A 22,534-nucleotide genomic window follows, 5' to 3' on the forward strand; every position below is an offset into this window, starting at 1 on the left:
TCTTGTGGGAGTTCGAAAGCCACTTTTTAAATTCTCACTATGTCTTTTGGAGACTTTCCCAACTCCACACTTCTACATGTTCAGATTACTTTTGAGCTGTCAAGGTAACAATTCCTTAATTTGAGTTCCCATTATTACTGCAGCAATGGCCTTATTTGCATAGCTGTTCTTGGCACCCAGAGCTTCTTTAATTATTTAACTTATTCTTCTGTGAGACATTGCTGTTCAAGAAACTAAAAGATTTGAAGTCCTGCTACCCTCTCTTTTTTATTTTGCAACTGTTTTTGACTTTCTAGAAAGCTCTTTTGAAGTACACCATTTGCTTAACCATGCTGGGTCACATGCTCTCTTGTGGGTTTCTGAAATAATCTATTCCTTGTGTTTATTTTAGGGCTAAGGCACTGATGTTTGAACAGGAAGCTTCAAAACTTTTAAAAGAATCCTCAGAGTGGCTTTGAACCACACAAGCTAGAAATCGCCCCAGAACAGCGCCTTCAGCATGCATTTCCCCTATTGGGCTTTCCTGGTGAGCTTTTTGAAGAGGTCGTTCTGTAGTGAGCCAGAGAGTTGATGCTCACAGAACTGGATTAGTGGATCTGACTTTTCTGGTAGAATCCTCTGGCCTTTTTATATTCTCTCCCAGGGTTCTAAGAGGCATGGGGGTATTCATGGAACCCAAGGGCTTGCCAGGAGGGAAGTAGCACTTTCATGCTGAATGAAAACTAAACAAGTGACAGTTGTAACTGAAAACACTCAAACTTCCCACGTCTGGATTCACTGGATCGGGGACACAGGAACAGTCACTGCTGTGGAGAAAGAGGCCATAACTGGAAAAGAAAATCCAAATAAAGAGAATGAGAGTGACTGGAAAGTAAATGGCCACCTCTACCTCAACAGAGACAAAGTCAGCTTCTACCTCAACAGAGACAAAGTCAGCTTCCTGGTGAGTAGCGAGGTCTGCTGTGGTTTAGTTCCTGCCCGGTTGTTGGACTGGTGCTTTGGGTTAACTGAAGACCCAGCCACATTGTCTTGATTTTATTAAGGGGGTAAAAAAAAAAAAAAGCTATTTCTTCAGAGCAGCTGAATTAAACATGTGAGCCGTTTCTCACCAAAGCTGATGTGTTGTAACTTTGCAAGCTTCTTGCAGTGGTCGAACGAGTCCAGCATTGATAGACTGTAGAAAAGATAGTCATGGCCGATCATGCATCTGGCTTTGATAATGTGGGCGGTGGAGTCTTCGCTTTTGAAACACAAGAAATGGTTGCACTGCAGAGTTATACCATGAGGAGAGGTTTGGCCAGTCTTCAGTTTAGCTCTTGAAAGGTATTACACAATGTCTTCCTGCAGCTCCATTTTCTTCTCAACCCCAAGTGAGTTGAGCCTCTCTTGTAATTTGGTTCAGCAAACATTAGTGGAGGAGATGAAAGTGAGAGGCCTGGTTTAAGTAGACTGAGCAGGGTTAGTGCCTGGTAAAACCTGTGTGGAAGTCAACCAGATAGAGCAGTTCAAAATGACATCCAGGTTTTCTTGTGGGCATTTGGAAGAGACCCCAAGAACATAGGAAAGGGTAGAACGGGGCCCGGCAGTGGGGTGTCTGAGTTGAGCCTGAAACATGTTGGGGGGCTTTTTGACCTGGACCTGCCCTGAAGCCACTTGCACATCTGGAACTAAGGAAGGCAATTGGACTAGAAACTGAGTTAGAGCTTTTCATCAGGAAGATAAGGTGGGAGCCAGAGAGGGTGGTAGGGAGTCCAGGGGAGAAGAGCACAGGTGACAGTGGTCACAGCTCCTCCTTAGGCTCTAACCTGCTAGGTGTGCTCTAGGAGATTTAGAAGTAAAACTCAGGTCTGGCCTTTGTGGTCTTAAAGAGGGTGTTATAATTATGTCGCAGAGCAGACTGAGACTTGGTGGAAGAACAGGGTTATGGAAATCAAGGAGAGGGATTCCCCTGGGGATCGGCAGTTTGATGAGGGATCGTGGTTGAATTATCCTTCAAGGGTTTGATAGGCAGAGAGAGGTTCGGTGTTTCTCTGTGATCTCTAAAAGGCCCCATTTTTCCCTTCACTGAAACAAGCAGTTTACTGGATCCCTTTCATCGCTGGGACCCCAGTACACACACTTAGGCCCTCAGTAATGGTTGTTAAATGAATCCATAGTTCCTGGTAGAAGGGGTGTTTCGGGAGATTGTTGTGCCCAGCAGATATGAGGAGTGCATCTGGGACATCCCCAACTTACTTTGATGTCAGGGCCTTGAAAGATAGCTTACCAAACTATGTGGTTATGTAGTTAAGGCTCAGTATCTCAAATAAGAGGCATCATCGTGGGCGCTCCGCGTTTCCTTAGCTACCTGTCTGTCTTTCTCACAGACAGTTTGACGGCTGGATAGAGGCATATTTTTAGTTCGACTCAACTGCACGTATGAAATGGTTTTTATTTATCTGTAACCACTGGGTTCTTCTTCCTCTGGGGCCACCAGGAGGCTTTGCAAACACTGAGTAATGAGCTCTCCTCGGGCTGGGAATAGGGAGCTGTGCTTCCAGACACCCTGATCTGACCCCTGCATGGAAGGAAACTCGGTTCCATTCTGTTCTCTTGCCAGGTGGAATTATTTTTTCCTTTATGACGGGTCAAAGGTAAAGGAAGAAGGAGACCCAACTAGAGCTGGCATTTGTTACTTTTACCCTTCCCAGGTAAGCCCCCCCAGCATGCTGTTTATTGTTTTGTGGGGATCCCCAGGAAAAAATGTACACCTCAAAGTGGTGACTGTTCAAAAGTATAGGGCTTACACCGGGACTGCTTTCTTATGTTTCTACTCTCTTATACTTAGTTGTACTATTTCTTCTTGTTCTGGCCTTAAAATCCCCAGGCAGCTCAGTACCTCCGTCTTCTGTGGCTCTCTGTTATCATCATGATTTTCTCTCTGCCCCCATTGCTCCCAATTTTTGATCACCTCATTTAAGAAAAAAAAAAAAAGGTTTTATTTAAATATATACAAAAGTAGAGAGAAGAGTATCATGAACCCCCAGGTGCCTGGCACCAGCTTTAACAGTTGTCAACACTTTGCCAATATTATATAACCCAGCCTAACCTCTCTGCCCTCCTTTTTTTTTTCTGGAGTATTTTGAAGCAAATCCTACACATTGTGTCATCTCACTAGTATCAGTAACATCTCTAACTGAAAAGGACTTTTTAAAAAAAATTTTAACATCATGCCTAACAAAAGTTATAATAATTACTAACAATAATTCCTTAGTGTCATCAGATTTTGCCTTACTATCTTAGATGTTACTTAGACCTACCTTCCTTTCTTTTTTCCTTCCGTCCCCCTTTCTCTTTTTCCTGATCAGGATCCAAGCAAGGTTCACTGTTCCACTTGGTTATTTTGTGTGTTTAGTCACTTATACTGTGTGACAGTCCTCACCCACCCATCCTTTATCCCCCCTGTGCTGTTGAGTTACTGAAGAAACCAGGTTATCTGTGCAGTAGAATTGAGCATGGCCCACACTCTGGTTTTAGCTGATGACTTCCTCACAGTGGTGTCATTTAATGGATTCTACCCACCACATTTCTCTTAAATAGTGATAAGATCTAAAGCCTTGGTTAGGTTCAAGTTCATTTCTTTTAGGCAAGAATTCTTCATAGGCGGTTTGTACATTTTCTGTTTATCACCTAATGTCTGGCTGCGCCACAGTGGAGTTAATGCTAAGATTGATTAGGAGGTCTGTAAATTTGCTCGTGTGATTACCCTCTGGTTGGATAATTGGGATTAATCTAGGCTGCTCTGGCCACTCTGCAGGGATTTGAACAGGGATGAAAGGCTCGTGCTTCTACCCATGCGCGCGGGTTAAATTATAGGGTATTATCCTAGGAACAAAAATGTGGTTCTGTGGAATCATCTTATGTGTTCACTGTGGTGCTCAGGCAGGGGCCAAAGACTGTGTCTAAAAACAGCCAGAGTAAATATCTTAGGGTTTGTAAGAAGCCACATAAGGTCTTCATCACATATTCTCCTTTGTTGTTGTTTTGACAACCCTTAAAAAAACATTCTTAGTTCATGGGCCATGTAAAAATAGGCTGCTGACTCGATCTGGCCTGCAGGCTATATCTGCCCTAAGGAATGACACAAGAGCCCAGCAATTTCAACTTCCTGTCTGGAATTTGCTGCTTTCCCTTAGACCCTGCTTGACCAAAAGGAGTTGCTCTGTGGCCAGATTGCTGGAGTGGTCCACTGTATTTCTGACATCTCTGGCTCTCCTCCCACTCTCATTCGGCTGCGGAAACTTAAGTTCGCTATCAAGGTAGATGAAGATTTCCTTTGGGTAAGTTTAACAGGTACAGCCAGTGCCTCTACTGTGAGTCGTTTGTCTGGGTGATTAGTATCATGATGAGAGTCATGCTCTCTAGTTCTTGAGCCTGAAATCTCCTCCCTCCCTCCCTCCCTCCCTCCCTCCATGTCCTGTGTCTGGGATCATCCACACTTCTTGTCAACCTGCAGGTGCCCATCAGAACTGAGTGCTCCAGACACTTTTGACATATCCAGCATTGCTCATGCACCATGGTTCCTCCTCTCCTTTGAATGACTGAAGCCAACCTACAGAAATTCTCTTTATTCTGTGATGCAAATTGAGTTTTTAATTCCATTTTTTCTTCTTTATAGTCTTTATACTTCCACACTTCCTGGGTAAGTGACCCAGACACTCTTAAGACATTGATGCATGTATATCAGGTTTCAAAGACCCATTAAAAAAAAAAGAAAAACCACTTCTTTACAGCTAGTGGTACCATATACGCTAAAGTGCTATTTTCCCATGCCTGCACTAATTTTAAAGAATTCCTGAGCTGAGGGATGTTTAAGTGTAAGGAAGAATATTCAGCTTTGTTGGCATTATTTCTATCATTTTATTATGGTCAGGGTTTGTTCGTTTATTTAAGATTCTGATGATTCCCATAGGAGAGATTCCTAGAGGTAGAATTACTGAGTCAAAGAATATGAACTTATGTCAGGCTCTTTGAACATATGGCTAGATTGTGTTCTAACTGAGCCAGTGTTTATCCTCATGGAACTAAACACCACACTCAGCATTCTGGAGCTCTAGGACTCACGATGATTCAGTCAGTTTCTGTCCTCAAAGCACTTTGTCCAGCTTGGGAGATGACGTGGCTGTTCATGAAACGGTTTGAGCCCAGTGCTCGCAGTGAAACACATATTAGACATTCAGTGTCCAGATAACAGGCCTAACACTATTAGGGGTCCCAAAAGAGGTCAGCGTGGGCTAGAGTGATCAGAACAAGCATCCTGGAGGTGCCAGAACCTGTGATGGGCACTGAAGGGGGTGGGGGGTGGGGCGCCTGGGCAAATGAGTAGGAAGGAGGCGGGCCCTTCAGGTGGGGCCATATGAGCACATTGCTCTCTGGGAGACCAGCTTGGCTGGAGTGGAGGGTGTGGGGCTGGGCAGTAGATCAGTGTCAGTGAGCTATGCAGTCTGGCTGTAGTGAGCCCTGGATGCCAGGATTCGGGGCTTGGACTCAATACAGGAAAATGCCTGTGTTCCTGGTTTCCCTCTTTACAGGTGCTGGGCTGTGCTGTGGAGCTCCCTGATAGCAGCTGCCAGCAGTTTCTGGAACAGCTAATTGGATTGTTTAATTTTTACAATGGACCTGTTTCTCTAGCTTACGAGGTATGAGGAGAGCGTTGAGGAGTCAGTGTGGGGCCTCTTGAGCAAAATCGATATTGCCAGAACACAGCACTTACTCTAGGGTCTGTGTATTCTACCTAAGCACACCGTGTCCAGCGACAAGGTCAAGGACTCCTAGAGTCCGTCTCAGATGTCTTGTTCCCCAGTGGCGTAGGTCGCATTTCATTCCACATTCTTATCTCCATCTCCTCCCGGGGACAGCTGGAAAGAGCAGGGCCTAGTTGCCACCCTCCCCCAGCAGGTGCACTGAGTCTGTGGTGGGGAGGTTGTCAGGGTAGGAGCTTTATAGAAAGTTCACCCTCCCTTCTGCCAGCTCCCTGTGTGCGGAAGAGTGTGTCTCAGAATCTCAGCTCTGATCTCAGGCTGTCTCTCTTTTAGAGCTGTTCTCAGGAAGAACTGAGCGCCGAATGGGACACCTTCATTGAACAAATTCTGAAAAACACCAGCGACCTGCATAAGATCTTCACTTCCCTCTGGAACTTGGACCGGACGAAAGTAACATTCTCCTCCCCCTTTCTTGTTTCATGTATGGGAATTGAGCTTCTGGACACTTGTCTTTTCCCCTTTAAATGACCTGTATATCAAGAGGTGACTGGGATGTGTCAGTCAAGGTGGTTAAGACCTGCACTCACATTCCATGCTGCTGCTCACTAGCTTTGTGAGCTCAGATAAGTCAGGTGGTTTCTCAGAGCCTGACTCTTCTCATCCATAAAATGGGGTCATAATACCTGCCTCCCGGAACTGTTTTGATGATGAAATGAGACAATACTAAATGACACAAAGTAAATACTCAATAAGGGTATTATTGTTATCCTGCTAATGCAAGAAATGTTGAACTTGGTAATCGGAAAGTCCCCTTCTCGCTTGATATTAATATATGATTTAATTATTCTTAGCATTAAAAATACCCAGTGCTAACATTGTGCAAACAAGGTCACTGTCTCTGGGAGGGAGTGGCTGGGAAGTGTTTTGCCTCTGAGCCACTCCATTTGCCATTGGCATCCAGAGATGGATAGGCTGCTTGTGTGGCCGGCCTGACTGCCTGGCTGCCTGTTGCTCTGTGGCCTTGATCTTGGTGAACATCACATCCTCATTGTCAGGTAGTTTTAGGGACTTTCGGCAACAGACTCCTTACAAGGCAGGTGGAACTGAGGTGTATCCTGAGTGAAAGTCCATGAGGTTTTCACTCAAACCCATGAGGTTTTCACTCTATGTCATGGAACAGAGTTATGGGCCCAGATCAGACATCAAGTTAGCTGTGTCACCTTGGGGCTTGTGCTTTGGGGGCAGGGCAGTGAGGGCTGTAGGGGAGGCTTTCAACTGGCACCATGACCTGCATTTGAGACCTGTAGGCCTCCTCTCTCACTGCTTGCTCGTCTTAGCATTGATAGGGTCTCCTGGCTAGTCTACCTGTCCCCTGTTCCAAGAATTGGGCATTCTTTGGTGTCAGGAGTTCTGTGTACAGAGAGGACACGATTATACCATGTGACACAGTCTCCTTTCTCCAGGCTCCGGGTTATGACCTGTCACTCGTTCCACAATCTCCCCTTCCCTTCCCTTCCTCGCTGATTGTCAGCATGTTAACTTGTGGGCATGCGTCTTGCCCTGCACAGGTGGAACCCCTGCTCTTGCTGAAGGCAGCCCTCATCCTGCAGACCTGCCAGCGCTCTCCTCACATTCTAGCTGGCTGCATCCTCTATAAAGGCCAGTGAGTAACACCAGAGCTCTCTCCTTCACCCCCTTCCCCTGCCACAGACTTGGCCATCCCAGTCATGGCCACTTCCAGATCATAGGCAGGAGCTCTTTTTTGGGCCAGTTCTAAGTGAACTGGTTTGGCAAATACCAGGTAGTTTAGATTTGATTTAGAATATGTACTTGTTTTTGAGCAAAGCTGGAAATTGGAAACTCTTGTGTCCAGAAAATAGGAATAGGAAAACCAGATATTTACATACTGAAATTATTGGGGTGACACTGGTTCACAAAACCATCCAGGTTTCAAGTGTACAACTCAACAAAACATCATCTGCACACTGCATCATGCACCCACTGCCTCAAGAAAAGTCTCTTTCTGTCTCCATTTCCCCCAACTTTGCCCATTTCCACCTACCCCTCACCCCCCTTTCCTTCTGGCTATCACCACACTGTTTCTGTGTCTGTGCGTATATATGTTTTTAGCTAATCCCTTCACCTTCTTTCATGCATTCCCCCTTCCCTCCTCCCCTTTGACGTCTGTTCCATGTATCCCTGAGAATAGGCAATTTTAAAGAGATCCTTCTAATTCTCAGGATGGGGCATGCCTTTGTAGTTGCCAGTCTATGTAACGCACATGCAAAGCCCCAAGGTCCCCAGCAGCGGCATAAGTGAGGGGGTGTGGAAGCCTGCTGTGCCCTTCCTCCTGCCGCTCCAGCTCTGCTCTGCAAAGCATCAGTAGTGCTTCTTCTCAGCTCCTGCCAGCCTCTTGGCTAGATTGTCTATTGGATGGCCTCTGAGATCTCTCTATGCCTCTTCACATACTTGGAGGGCCTCTCCATGAGCCTGAGTGCCTAAGAGGCCCTCCATGCATCTTCCAAGGTCTCTCTTCTCATGGAAGATTGGCCCTTACAGCCCAGGGGCAGGCAGGGCCTGAGCACAGTGCCCTGAGATTTCTGACGGCCAGAGGGATGTGCAACTAGAATAACTCCCCAGGCTCCTGGGGTCTCAGGGGTCTTGTAGGCTGTGTTCCCAGCCCTGGCTTCTCTCTCCCAGCCGTGTGACCTTGAACAACTTGCTCCATCTCTGTTTCTCTTCTTGGAAATAGAGGCACTTTGTAGAGAATGAGATCATGTGACAGACTTCGAAGGATCAAGCATAGTCCCTGGTTCCCAGTGGATCCATTTCCCCTTTTTTTCATTCTGATGGTTCTGAGTCAGCCCGTGGTGCCTCCAGGCTCACCAGTGACATGGCCGTCAGAGATGGAATTTTTTTCCTTTCCATATTTTGTATTTCTTTATCATTTTTAAATTACACACTGAATGCATGAACACATTCTCGTTGTAAAAAAATGAACCTAGAGAGAAACACACAGCACAGTTAGAAGTTCCTGTCCACTCTCCCTTACTCCGCCTATCCCGCAGTTAGCATTTGGCGAGCATCCTTCCTTTGTTCTTTGTGTTTTCACACGTCTGCACATACACGTTGTTGATTTTATTTTTGTTCTCCTTGTAAATGGGATCATATGGTTCCTCAACTTAATGTACAGAGTGGAGATTTCTTTCTCAACCCCTCTTGGTCCACCTTATAGTAGCTGCACATTTATTGGTTGATTTAACTATTAATTTAACTCTTCATGAATAGTTAAATGATTAGCTATTCTCTTTTTGATAGAAGTTTAAATTATTTACCCATTTTTTTACACGATTTTATTGTTTTTCTCTGTAATGAAAATTCTTCTGCATACTTCTTGGTACAATTTAAAAATTTTGATAGAAATTATCAGAGTGCCCTCCATAAGGGCTTTACCACTTGACACCTTTTCACCAACTGTGTCCCCAAGATCCTGTCCAACATGGGGTGTTAGGAACCTTATTTCTTCTCACACTGTCCTTGTTCCTGTGTCTGACCTCCTAGGATTGTTAGCACACAGTTGCCACCCTCCCTCACGGCCAAGGTCCTGCTTCGTCCAGCTGCACCTCGGGACCAGGTATAATACAGTCCTCTCACCTGGCTGGGATGCTTCTGCACCAGGTGGCCCCTGGCGAGGCCGATCCCTGTGGTGGGTGGATGGAGGTGGCTGTGGGGCTGTCATCTCCCTTCATTTTGTCAGGACCCCGGGCCTGTCGGTGGTATTTTCCTCAAGAGTGAATTCACCAGCAAGGCTAAAAGAAAAGGTTCCTTTTTGTGTGGTCGACTTGGATAGTTGGTTTTCCTTCAATCCAAGTGGAACTATGAGAATTTGACTTTCCTTAACGATAGGCTTTATGTCAAAGAGATGTTGGATTTTTAGAGATGCTAAAGAATCACTTTGGAAATCAGAAACTATTTTTAAATACTTCCATTGTATATCTATTTAATTGCTTTTGTAATGAAAAACGCCAGCACACATGCTCATTGAGAATAAAATTTCCCACAGTTGCACTGTGCAGAGATGCTCACTGTTAGCATCAGGCATACTTCCTCCAGTCCTTTCCTTTTTTGTTTTACTCGTTTATCCTTAGCGTATGAGGTCATAGGTTTAAATGTATCATAGGGCTAGTTCTTTGCACTTATTCAATCAGTGGACGTTTAGAACGATCGCGAGGCTCTACGGGGTTGAGCAGGCAGCTAGGGGGAGCCTCTCTTCCATCTGCTTCGCTATTGGCATGTGGAGGGGACAAGCGTTCTGGGACAATCTTATTTTATGAACAGATGGCCCTGGGCAGTCCTGATGGTTAGGTCAGGAGGAGAGTGTGGTACCCAGCGCCAACTTGTGTGTGTTTATTTCAGAGACTACCTACAGGAGGGGATGCCCTGCAGGAGCGTGGTAAGTAGTGACAGGCATTGTCCCGTTTTGAGAGTGCTGCCCGTCTCTACACGTCCTGTGAAAGTCGTCCCATGCGGTGGTTTCATCTGCTTGGAAGATTAGGGCAATAGATGGAACAGAGCTCTAAGTACAGAGTTAGCCATCAAAATCCTATTGTAAATAAAACTAATTTTAGGCACAGCTTTTTAAAAATTAATTAATTGGGTGACATTTGTCAATAATGTTAACCATTGGTTAATACAGTACAATTCTACAGTAAGTTATCTGTGTATTACATTGCATTAGCACGCCTTATAAATCCCCGTTTTCAGATCCCCCTTAAGTCTCTATAATGAGACGGCTCAAACAAGTTCCAGGGGATCCTGATTAGGAGGGTAAGACACATGGCAAGTGCGGAAAGACCTTGTGCAGGATGTGAATGTGCCCCCAAGAGGGTTCTTTTGTTTTATTTTGAAGCATAAGTTGGGGCACATCCCTTTTGTCAGTTAGAGCTGCTTTTTCCCCAGTTTGCATCTTGTTTTTAAGCGCCACTAAATTTTCTTCCACCAAATACCACCCTTCACCACAGCTGGGAGTAAAGGTGCCCCCGTGGGCTCTTCCCTGCTAATCACAGACATCGTGGCTGCAGCTCTGTGCTTCTGTCTGGGCTGAGGAGGGCACCGCAGCTCTGTTCTCTGAGCTGGCCCGTGGGGTCCATGCATCACCCCAGGAAGAGTCACTGCCCTTCTCTCTCCTCTGGTCCAGGGGAGGATCCTGTCCATGTTGCTTTGTGATTCTAGGTGCCATCCTGCCCCCGAATGTCCACATCATGCCCGTTTTCGTGACGGAAGAGGAAGCTGCCAGTCTCCATGAGTTCCCACGGGAGCATATGACCAGGTAAGGGAGCTCCGGGGTTCACCTGAAACCATGCTTTAGGGAGTCCCTCGCATGGGTTTATCCACGCAATCCCCTGGAACACCCCATCCTTAACTCCATCTTCTCCATGCTCTGCCCTGAAAGGGGCTTCTGGAACTTCAGTGTAGAGATAAGAGGCAGCTGGTATAGTGACATGAGTGTGGGTTTCAAAACCCAGATCTGTTGCTTACCAGCTGTATGACCTTGGGCAAGTCCATTCACTACCTGAGCCTTAATTTTAATAAAATAGACCTGGTAATATCTACTTCATGGACTCATGGTGAAAGTTGGAAAGAGTGTATATGTGGTACTCAGTACAGGGCTGACTCAGTAGACCTCCAAGTGTGGGTGACTTACTCAGTGTTGCCTGCCGTTTCCAGTAGGTGATCCTGGATCACCGTGTGAAGCCCCGAGAGCCAGGTATCGCCTTATTTTTATACCGGTTGTTTGGCCTCTTAGGCTCTGCGGCCTCCATCACCCACAGGTCACCGATGGCGGTGCTTTAGTCTCCCTGGGGAGGGACACTTGCCCTGCACTCAGTAGCTGTGTCCCTCACATGTCCCTTGTTCTCCAGCTCTCCCACATCTCCAGCCAGACTCCAGGAGCACTCTGCCCAACATCCTCCAAAGTGTTGGAGCCCACCTTCCCTGAAAGAAGACTCCAGTAGGCATGAGGAAGCCATGGCCTGGACGTGGGCAACCGGCCCTGAGTCCAGGTCCCCTGACACAGCTTGGCCAAATGGCAGGGGAGAGAATGGACACTTCTCTGACCGAGATCTGGAGAGCATCCAGCCTGCAGGATTGCATGCCGCTGCCAGGGACCAGGGTCTTGGTCTCCGCCACGTCAGAGGGAACAAGGAGCTGGACTTGTCTGAACTCCACATTCCAGACACTCAGGAAATGGGAACATCCTCAGCTTCTTTTGCCTTCTCGAATGCATGTGTCCCAGATGGTGGTAGTCCTTGTCACAAGGAATCTGTCAGCAACTCTGACAACCTGGAACCCAAACCACCCGAGGCTCTGCCTGTAGGCACAGTCAGCAAAGGCCTCCTTTCTCCCTCCCCTCCTGACTCACTCACCCAGAATGGAGCCCTGGGGCCACACGAAGACCTTCCTGGGGACAGCAGCCATGCCCCCATACCCAGGGAAGACCTCTTCCCCAGAAGGAAGAGCTGGCCACTGTCATCGCCCCACCTAGATTCTAGGCAGAGAGGAGTGAAGCTTCCTGTGGGGGAGGAAGGCACAGAGTGGTGTGTGGACGGGGTTCATGAGAGCCGCTCAGCCCCTGGCCTGGAATGCCACTCAGGCTCTGCAGACCCTTCAGACGATGGCCTCTCTGTAGGCAGCACTGACTCCAGGGCGACCCCAGCATCCCGGGGAGGACTTGTGCGCATGAACCTCTACACTCACAGTGTCACAGGGCTGGTGCTGTCCCTGCTGGCCGAGGAGCCACTGCTGGGAGACAGCGCAGCCATCGAGGAGGTGGTGAGTGTGCTCAGACCCACCCCAGCCCCCTGGGAACGTGGGCAGGTGGGGAGGGTGCTCCGCTTTAGCACTGCACTGCCGCAGAGCAGGAGGGGACAAGTGCTCCACCTTGCCCCGTGGCCTTGTGCAAACGTCCTCGTTTATATGATGGGGCAGTGGCATGCCTGCCTTCCTGCATTTGTGGGGTGAGTGAGAGCAAGTCCAGTGCACAGCTTGTTTTGCACGTTCCTGCTTCTGCCAGTTTCTAAGACGAGGGAGACCAAGTTGGATTCTTGGTTCTGGCTGTGTGACCAGGCACACAGGCCTCTGCCCTCCTGAGCCTCCAGTTCTTTGTCAGCAGTGTGGGCGTGTTGACAGGTTCTGCCCTTCCAGACACGGTGCAGTCATGCAGACGCGGTGTCGTTGTGCCATTGCTGCCACTGTGGGCCTCGCTTCTGAGCCTAGGCAGCTCTAGGATCAGAGTCTTTGGGGTCTGTCCTCTGCATGGTCACAGCTGGTGTTGGGACTTCTCTGGAAGCCCCTGCTTCCCTGCATAGCCCCTCCACTGTACCACAGTGATCTGAGGCTCCTTCCTAGAGGGCCTGGCACATCTGAAATCCTCACTGGCTCCAGAAGGCTCCTCCTAACTAACCCATTCCAGCCCTGTCCCACTTCCAGCAGTGCCTTCTCTGGAGCCTACCCTGGAGATGCAGTTGCTATAGTAACAGCCTTGCTGTAGTTGGCAGGGAAGTGGTAACAGTAGGAACAGGAGGTTGAAACTGCGGCAGGGAGAATGGTGTCCTGGGGCTTGCCTTGTTTTTGTTCTTAAATCTATATTATTCTAAGCAAGTCTCATTAGCATGCAGGACTTGTGATCCTCATAAAGGAGCAAGTCACCTTGGAGCTTAAAGGAAGAGGGATGGCAGCTCCCTTCACTCAGAGCCCTAGGCAAGAGACTGCTCCTCTCCGGATCTGCCCTGCTTGCCTCTCCCCTCTCCACAGACACATGTCACCTATCACCGAGTGGTGGCTTGTTTGCTTCCATACCCTCCTTCACCATAGCCCTGAGTGATGTCTCCGCCTCCTTCCTTTAACAGCACAGGGCCCAACGACTGCAGGTTTATACATCTCATCTCCCTGCTGAGGCCTTGGTTTCCATGGTCTTCTCTGCTTCCCCTCCGGCTGTAGATTTATTTTGAAGGTCCGGTGTTTGGATGCAATGACGTAGATGTGATCTCCCTCTTTTACCTTCCCCCCAAAAGAAAAAGAAAGAGTAGCTCAGGCTGCCCTTAAAGAAGGAAGTAAATTAAGATGTATTCTGTACATTCAGTATATGCCAACTGCTTCACAACTGTTCTTTTAGCCAAGCTGTAGAGCAGTTCTGGGGGGAGGCATTGTAACACCCATTTTAGCAGCAAGAAAACGGCCTCATTGAAAGACCTGATGCAGGTGGTGGGTCCAGAATTCTTGCTTATCTCACTTCCCCTACCCCAGCTGCTCTGTCCCCTACTGATAGGATGGCGTGATTGTGGGGAGGAGAAGAGAAGAGGAAATGCCCTGCCTTCTGTGGCTCTGGATATGTGCGCCTGTCACTTGGTCTGTCACAGCCCATCCCTGTTAGGACAGCTGTCACCATGGGCTGTCACATAAAGGGGGCAGGACGGAGGACGCAGCTTCACAGAGAACGACTCCCCTTTTCTAAGGAGGGTGGCATAACTACCTTTGATCAGCTTGCTGCTCTGAGAGTGGGGTTGGATGACCAGACCCAAAGGCTGTCTATTTTATAATTTGGGGAAAGATCGTTTATTGCCTTTTTGCCCCACATTTCGTCCGCTATTGTCTAGAAAAGCAAGTCCCTGCAGAATGGGAAACTCCGCTCAGATGTGACAGTGAGCACACCTCCCCTTGAAAGGGCTCCTTGATTAGGTCGCAGATGGCCGAGGCACCCTGGTGTCATTTTGCCATCTTGTCTTTCAGTGGATCACCTGCCATATCTTTATGTTTGCCCAGGGTGGGTGGCCGGGAGGTGAGTGGAAGGGGCTGAGCCAGGGAGCAGCCCCAGAGATGGAATGGGTTCTGAGGGAACAGACTGGACTCACACCAGGGGGCAGCATAGAGCCACTGATAGTTTCCTGCTCAAAGCCCAAGGTACTCTCACAGACCTTCAGATATAGTGACCACATCAGTTCTTCATGGCCGAGATGGGACACTGAGTTGAGATGAGGCTTGAGGTTAGTGCACGAGTGTCATCCTGAAATATGAGAATGCACCCTCCCCGTGAAACCGGTGCTTCTGAGTGAATGTGTGTCACGGCATCATTTCTTCTGAAAATGGGTAAAAACATTGGTCAGAGTCCTTTCTGCTAAATCGTGTAGCCGCGCAGGTGTTTTTTGGATGCGCATTTGCTAGGCACGGGGCCCGCCGAGGTTGACCTGCAGCCGTGCCTGTCGTCTCCTTTGCAGTACCACAGCAGCCTGGCGTCCCTGAATGGGCTGGAGGTCCACCTGAAGGAAACGCTGCCCAGGGACGAGGCCGCCGCCTCCAGCAGAACGTACAACTTCACGCATTACGACCGCGTGCAGAACGTGCTGACGGGTAAGGGGCCGCGCTGTGCAGCGTGAGGCTGGGCACCTCCGGGGGGGGAGGTGCGGGCGCCCGGCCGGAGCGTGTGCTGTGCAGCCGGCCAGGATGCTGCTTCCTCTCGCAGCCCGGCTCCCGCTGCGTGTTGAACTTGCTTAGCAAACACTTCCTTGCTCAGTTGTCTTTTTTTTGGCTCTTTCTCCAGTGCTTGAGAGAAGCACACACATGTCCAAGTACCTGTGATAAGGCTCTGCCTCAAAATCGTGATATTCAACGCACAAACCCATGTTGCTCATGATTGGGGACAGTGCGTGTGCCGTTGCTTGCTGGCAGCTGGCAGGGCCCAGCACCCTGGGCTGGCCTTTATCCCCCCCTTGGCACCCGCACTCGTGGCTGTGAGCCATGCTGGTCCCAGCTGACAGTGCTAAGTTGGGGAGGTGTGGGCAGGAGTCCGCTACTTACAACTTCTGTGTCCTCCTCTGGAAGCGAGTCTGCCCCAGGCCGCCACAGCCCAGGATCGCCGCTTCCTGCAGGCCGTCAGCCTGATGCATTCCGACTTCGCCCAGGTTCCCTCGCTGTACGAGATGACCCTCAGGTGAGCTTTCCCCTGAGCCACCTTTCCAGGGGGCCCGGGCAGAGCCTTACTCATAACTAAATGGAGAACATTCCAGTTACCGGCTTTAAGGCCTTCTTGTACTCACCCTGTGGCTCCCGTTATCTACTCTCCTGCTTTTCTGTCTATTTTCTGGGTCCCATCCTGGGGCTGAGACCTCCTTTAGACCCTGTGGTACAACAATGAGGACAAGGGAGGTCCTCACCATCCGGGGAAGGAGGGGCTCTGTCTCCCTGTAAGGGTGCTGAAGTGATGCTACTGTCTTCCAACCTAACAAGCATACATGCTCATTATAAGAAATTCAGTCTTCTCCCAAATCCACGAAGTAAACCATTTCCTCCCTCAGCCATCTACATCCCAAAGATACCCTTAGTTGATAGCTTGGTATATTTTACTCCAAGTTTTGTTTTTCGTTTTCATTTTTTATATATAAAATATAGATGATTAGTGTTTTCTACTTTAATAGTCTTCTAGAAAACAAGATCATTAATGTACTGTTTTACAAGTTCCTTTTCCACTCCGTTGTGTATCCTAAACGCCTTGGTGCTAGTAGAGAGCTCTATTCATTATTACTGTAATTTGTAGCATTTAACCAACTGAATTCTCCTCTTTCTCCCTCCATGCTTCTCTGTGAAACCAGCAGCAGAACATCAGGCAAGTTAGAGGGTTCAAGGGGAGTGCTGTGTGTAGAACATTCCATTTAGTCCCGGGGGCGATTGGGCAAGTGCATTTTCCCCTCATTTTACAGATGAGGACACTGAAGCACAGTACTAGAAGTGATCTGCCCCAGGGTCACGTCCTTGTTGAGTGGCAGAGCCAGGCTTTGAACCCGGGTCTCTGACTCTAAAGTCCATGTTCTTTCCACACATTTCCAGTTTCAGGGGTAGTGTGTTGAGTGGGAAGGGTGTGGGCTCTGGACTCACACAGACGTGCCTTGGAGCCTGGGCCATCGTGATGAGGTTCTAGCGCCCACTGGAGTGCAGGCGCTCTTGCGGCCCAGCACCATCGCCAGCCAGTATTTCAGTGTATCTTTCCACAATGTGTGTCTCTTCTGGCTTTAAGTCAGAGCTGCCCCGGCCAGCAACCTAGACGTTGTCTGCATCTGTGCTCACTGGTTTGGGAACTGGTTTTGGTGGGTGGGTGGGTGTGAATCTATTTTGTGAGTGATGGAAATAAGTGTCAGCATCTGATCCAGCAGCCACCTCGTGGCCCTACAGTGTTTCACCTTTCTTGGAGCTGAGAAGGTTTTAGCGTTGGGATGTGTAGCTTATTTTAAGAATAGTAACAGAAACAACAGCTACCATTTCTTAAAAACTCACCATGTGCTGAGCAATTTATATGTATTTACATATATTCCTACTCATTTAATCTCTTTAAAAATCTCAGTGAGGGACTGTGCTGTTAAAGATCCATTTTACATATGAGAAAGCTAGGGCTCAGGGCTGGGATTAACTTGTAGCCACCAGGCCACAGTGCCCCTCCTCACGGCTGTAGTGATGTGTCCTGCTGGCCCAGTGAGCGGCACAAAGCACTTATCCCAGCAGGCGCTCCTGGCCCCTTGAGGCCCCAGAGGGAGAGGCTGGAGGAAGAGGGTGGGACCCTCTTCTCCCCTTACAGAGAAGGAGACACCTAGTGAGGGAGCCTCAGCGGTCCCTGACTCCACCCTCTTTCACTGGATTTGGAGAAACGGGGGCCCAGGGGGAAATCGTTGGAGACAGGATCCAGGAACCAACAGGTTGCTTGGCCCCAGAGTTGGTTCCCCTCCAGTGGGTCCTTCTTTGCACCAAACCCTCATTCCTCCTCCTCTGTGTCCTCGGGTTTCCTGTCACTTCATTCCACATCCCACTCGTGTGCCCTCGCTCCCCTCCGCACCCAGCTGCCCCAGTATGTGTGGAGGATTAGCGCCCCCGACACTGGCAGCACTTGGCACAGAGGCCGGACCCGGCGGCATCCCCCGCCTCTGAGCCTCAGGGCCTCACCTGTCGGATGGGGTGATGCCACCGCTGCCTGAGGCCACATGAGGCGTGAGCCAGGCTGCGTGAAAACCATTTTGCACAGCTGCTACTGTGTCAACAAATGTGCAGCCATCGGTTCATTTATTCAGTTAGTGTAACTTCAGGCCCTGTAGACAGTCCCACCGTGGACAGTCCTACCATCCAGTGAGTTGAAAGGGTCGGAAGATGGTTATTGGCACGGAACCTGAAGTTCAGGTGAGTAAGTAGACCCAGAGCCGCGCCAGCTGCCCCGCAGCCCCTGGTGTGCGGCCTCACTTGAGCCCCTCGTGTGGTCTCTGTGTGGCCTGTGATCTGCTCAGACAGCGTCGGACTCTTACCTTCTGTCTTCCTCCCATAGAAACGCCTCCACGGCTGTGTACGCCTGTTGCAACCCTGTCCAGGAAACCTATTTCCAGCAGCTGGCGTCGGCCGCGCGGAGCTCCGGCTTCCCGAGTCCCCAGGACAGCGCTTTTGGCCTCCCGGGCAAAGCCAGGCAGAAGCTGCTGAAGCACGGGGTGAACTTACTTTGACCCTGGCCCTGGCAGGAAGGTCTGCACCCCAGGAGGTGACTGTCGAATCCAGTACCAGCAACAGAAGCCCTGCCCCTTTAAACAGAAAACACCCTGTTTTATTTTCCTGGGAATATTCCCTCTTTTAGGAAGTTAGGATATTTGAGTATTGGCCACTCCTTCTGCAGATTGGAGTGGGACGGGCTGGTTTCAGGTCCACGGACCTGGAGCGCATGATAAGGACCTTTATTACATCGGCAGTGTTGGGGCCAGGACAGGCGCATCGGCTCCTTGTGCCAAAGAGCTTCAGGGCCAGTTAGATCCTGGCCACTGCGCCTGACACCTGCTGCTGGTCCCTCCCAGCCTGAACGCACGCCACCGACTTCAGGTTGGCGGTTGCTCTAGAACCTAGCTGTCCCTCGTGTTTCCCAGCCCTGTCGGGGGGGGCAGTATGAGCTGGGCGCACAGGGGCAAGAAGGGGCTTGTTAGCAAGCCGCCCGGAACATCACTTCCCGGTTAGATGTCTTCCGAGTGGTCCCTCTGGGAGGAGGGCTGGGCCAGTCCGGTGGAGCCGCCTTGTCTGAATTCTGGAACTAGACTCAAAACTAGGATCCTGCTCTTGAGCAGCACCCACAGCGGGGGCCAGTCTTGATCATGTGGAAGGGAGTCGGGGGTTTAGTGATACCAACAGCCCCGGGTGCCGAGACCAGAGAATTGGGGGATGACAGTCCAGACTCTGCGTCTTTGGTTGGATCTGGTCTGTATGCCGCTTCCTCTCCAGTGAGTGTCCCTAAATGGGAGTTCCCAAAATGTTTTGGGGCAAAAGCAGAACTGTGCTTCTCAGTGGCTGTGTGAGAGGGAACCACATTCACGTGTTTCTGGCCAGTGGCGTTAATTAGCTCTGTCCCGTCACAGACGTGCTGTGGTGCTGTGTGCATCGCAGGCTGAAGCTGCTTCAGTCTTCACCGAATGTTTACCCAAAGATCCCCTTTGAAAACTGTGATGATAATAACTCCATGTTGGTGAACAAACATCTATGTTTATGACCTAGTGTCTTTTCCTTGAAACAAGTTTCCAAGAGCCAAAATAAAATAGCCCAAAATTCTATTGAGTTCTGAGTAATTAAAGAGTAACATTTCTAGTGACCAAGTTAAGGTGCCGGTTAAGGTATTTCACATGTGCACATGAATGCGTGTGTACACATACTTCGCGTGGACCCATTTCTCCTTTCCATGCCTGACCCAGTGAGGCCAGGAGAGGGAGGGAGCCCTTCAGAAAGGCCTCTCTGTGAGGGAGACGGGTCCCAGCCAGCTGCTCCAAGGAGCACCAGCTTTGGCAAGGCTGGTCCTTGTCCTCCTTTCCCTCACCCTCCTGCCACTGGCTAGCCTAGAAGGGCGATCTTCCCAGACAGAGGGGATTGTACCTCAAGCTAAGATAAGTATATATTTTCCTACTTCTCTGCCAAATTCTCCAAGAAAAAATCCATTACAAGTCTCCCCGCCAATTACGCAAGGCACCTTCATGACTAACTTACACAGAACCCGTTCCCGTTCTTTTCTCTTCGGGGTATTTTTAAGCAGCCCAACTTTTCCTGCTGCTCACTGGTGCTCCAGAATCGCAACACCCCCGAGTCGAGCTCGGTGGAATTACAAGCTGTTATGTGTTGAAACACGGACAGTTTGGAGCCTGGACCCATTTTCATCCATCTGCCAGAATCTCAACTAACCGTCTGGCCCAAGGACTCGTCACATGGGCTCTGCCACTGGGCCCTCCCCTTGATGTCAGGCCATTGGCAGAGCTTAATCTTACTTGTTTTGTGTCAGAAACCTCTCATCCCATCTAATTTCCCAGGGCTGCTGTTGAGTTAAAACTGCTCTCAATACAAAATGCTTTTGTTTCTGAGAGTCAGAGCTCCAGGCAGCAGGTGCTTCCCTTTGAGTTGAGTCTTAACAATCGAATGAAGAGCACGTGGTTAGCACGGCGGAGTGCAGAGCGCACGTGTCGGTCGCTTTCAGTATGGCCACAAATCCTCTGCTGCAAACTAGGGACCTAATTCCTCTCCCTCGAGTGTGGGTTGTACTTAGTGACTTGTTTCTAATGAATAGAATGTGGGGGAAATGGCATCGTGAGCTTTGAGAGCAGCTTATAAAACATTCGAGCTTCTACCTCTCCCCCGGTCACCTGTTCTGGAGGGGAGCTGACATTCCAGCAGCCCTGAGGGGAAGCCCTGTGGCGAGGCCCCTGTAGACAGCACGCGATCGGACCTTCTTGGAAGTGAGTTCTGCAGCCTCGGTCCAACCTTCAGATGACTGTAGCCCCTGCCGACGCCCCGACAGCACCTTTGCGAGGACCTCAGCCGGAACCGTCGAGCTCAGCCATTTCTCAGTTCCCAGCCCCGAGGGTGTGAGATAGTCAATGTACATTTTAAGCCATTCTTCAGCAGTAAGTAATGCACTTGCCTGCTTGCCCATGTCTCGTCCTTAAGCTGGAGTCCTTTCAACCTTGGCATAGGGTCTCTTCAGCCAAATGCTAGACCAAGCATCAGTCTCTGGTCCCAGCTACCTCCTTTCCCACCCTGGAGAGCTGGGCTGGGCAACTACGGAAAATAAAGGTAAGCACCCCTCACCCTTCTCCCCACGGGTTTCAGAGCCTGGCATCGATGGCCGGCTGGGCCTCTGCTTCCTCTGGGCCTGGCCCTATCCCCTCTTCATTCTTTAGCACCCCGGGTGCCTCTAAGCAGGGCGCCCTCACCTGAGAGTGGGTGCCCATCCGCATGGCCCCGACACCGAGCCCTCCCAGCGCCAAACCCAGCTTCTCTGGGAGGGGTGTGTCGGAAGCCCAGGGGTGACAGGGACACTCCCCCTGCAATTTGAGGACCATTCTTTGGACCTAGGATGCATATGCTGGGGCCCTGAGAGGCAGTTGGGAGGAGGAAAGGGTCAGTCCCCTCACCTGTTTTCTTGTCAAGTAGCTGGGGTCAGCCTGTAGAGAGGCTGACTTGCATCGCCCCTGTCCCCCAGCCTCTGGAACCTGCGCGATCCCAGTTCAGCCCTCCAGGCTGAGCTGTGGCTGCTTTGGCACTTTGCCCTCTGGCTCCAACCAGTGTCCCCCAGTATCAGACCAAGGAAGCCAGCTTTATAAAGGCCCAGTGTCTGCCATGTGCAGACAGCGAGGACCAAGTTCCCCGTGGAGTGATTAATAGTGGCAGTTAGATCCCGCTGGGAAAGGTACCCAGGGGGACAGCTGAGCCTAATCAACCCACTTCCCCTGCAGGGAAGCATCTGGCTCCTGTGCTCCTGTCACCTGGCCAGCGTAGCAAGGGACTGGGTCTTGGCGGAAGTCACCCTTTCTGGCGTCTCTTGAGTTGTTAACCCCCTCCTCGGTGGTCCTTTCCGACTTGGCTGAGTTGCTCTTCATGCCTCCAGTCACCGGCGTCCCTAACACCCCATCCTGCAGGGAGTAGCAACAGGCCCTCCACTGTGTGGGCCCCACTTGGATGCAGTTGGAGGCCCTAATCCCTGCAACCTGTGTGCCTCAGATGCGGATGGGTTTGCAGGTGCGATTGAATTAAGGCTCATGAGACGCGGGTTATTTTAGTGGGCGCTGAATGCGCGTAAGAAGCAGAGGGATGTTGGCCACACAGAGGAGGCGACGTGAGGCTGTTGTCCTCTAAGGGAAGAGGTCAGCGCCCTGACAAAATGGTCAGTTACCGCATGCTTTAAAAAGTCTTGCAGTCCACTGGTTGAAAATCGCTGCCCTAGAACTGAGTGCGGTACTAGTGCATGGTCATCCCCTCCAACCACACGCGCACAGCCCCCACCCTCACCTGTTGACTGTCCTGGGAAAGCAGCCGGAGGGGCTTGCTCCTGTCCCCTGCTCCTGGGTCCCTCTGGGAGGAGATGGGGGGGGCGAGTGTAAGATCATTTGCCACCCAGCTTAGGAAATGAAGATACTCTGGATCTTTTCTCAACATATTGGTAGAATTTGGGAAGGTCCTGAGGGCTTCAAGGTTAGAAAAGACACCTCCTCGCTGTTTGTTAAATGTCCTAAACTGAAACCAGCTGTTTCTCCTGGGAATCAAACCCAGGGCGCCTTCTGAACCCCACCAAGAGCCAAGAGGCCACTTTATTTTTTTAAATTCTCACCCGAGGATATTTTTTCCATTGCTTTTCAGAGAATTGGGGGGTGGGGGGGAGAGATTGATGTGAGAGAGACACATCGATTGGTTGCCTCCCACACATACCCTGACTGGGGCCGGGGATCGAGCCTGCAACTGAGGTATGTGCC

At 50.0% G+C, this 22,534-nt stretch overlaps 1 protein-coding gene across 6 annotated transcripts in view; it reads left to right on the forward strand.

Annotated features, from left to right (window-relative positions):
• HPS4 (HPS4 biogenesis of lysosomal organelles complex 3 subunit 2) overlaps positions 1 to 19,354 on the forward strand; it is a 20,883-nt gene extending 1,529 nt beyond the window's left edge. For 4 of the 6 annotated variants that reach the window (XM_081123321.1, XM_081123319.1, XM_081123320.1 and 1 more), the window contains exons 2-14: positions 392 to 943; positions 2,600 to 2,690; positions 4,176 to 4,319; positions 5,571 to 5,678; positions 6,075 to 6,191; positions 7,310 to 7,404; positions 9,303 to 9,375; positions 10,158 to 10,194; positions 10,974 to 11,070; positions 11,663 to 12,572; positions 15,014 to 15,146; positions 15,618 to 15,726; positions 18,097 to 19,354. In XM_081123321.1, coding sequence (XP_080979447.1) covers positions 876 to 943; positions 2,600 to 2,690; positions 4,176 to 4,319; positions 5,571 to 5,678; positions 6,075 to 6,191; positions 7,310 to 7,404; positions 9,303 to 9,375; positions 10,158 to 10,194; positions 10,974 to 11,070; positions 11,663 to 12,572; positions 15,014 to 15,146; positions 15,618 to 15,726; positions 18,097 to 18,268 — 2,154 coding nt within the window. In that variant the 5' untranslated portion in view covers positions 392 to 875 and the 3' untranslated portion in view covers positions 18,269 to 19,354. The remainder of the gene's footprint in view (positions 1 to 391; positions 944 to 2,599; positions 2,691 to 4,175; positions 4,320 to 5,570; positions 5,679 to 6,074; positions 6,192 to 7,309; positions 7,405 to 9,302; positions 9,376 to 10,157; positions 10,195 to 10,973; positions 11,071 to 11,662; positions 12,573 to 15,013; positions 15,147 to 15,617; positions 15,727 to 18,096) is intronic. The other 2 variants (XM_081123317.1, XM_081123322.1) reach the window with 2 other exon arrangements.
• Positions 19,355 to 22,534: the final 3,180 nt, after the last annotated feature.

This window comes from Miniopterus schreibersii (genome assembly GCF_964146895.1).
Source record: "Miniopterus schreibersii genome assembly, chromosome: 20".
Classification (NCBI taxonomy): domain Eukaryota; kingdom Metazoa; phylum Chordata; class Mammalia; order Chiroptera; family Miniopteridae; genus Miniopterus; species Miniopterus schreibersii.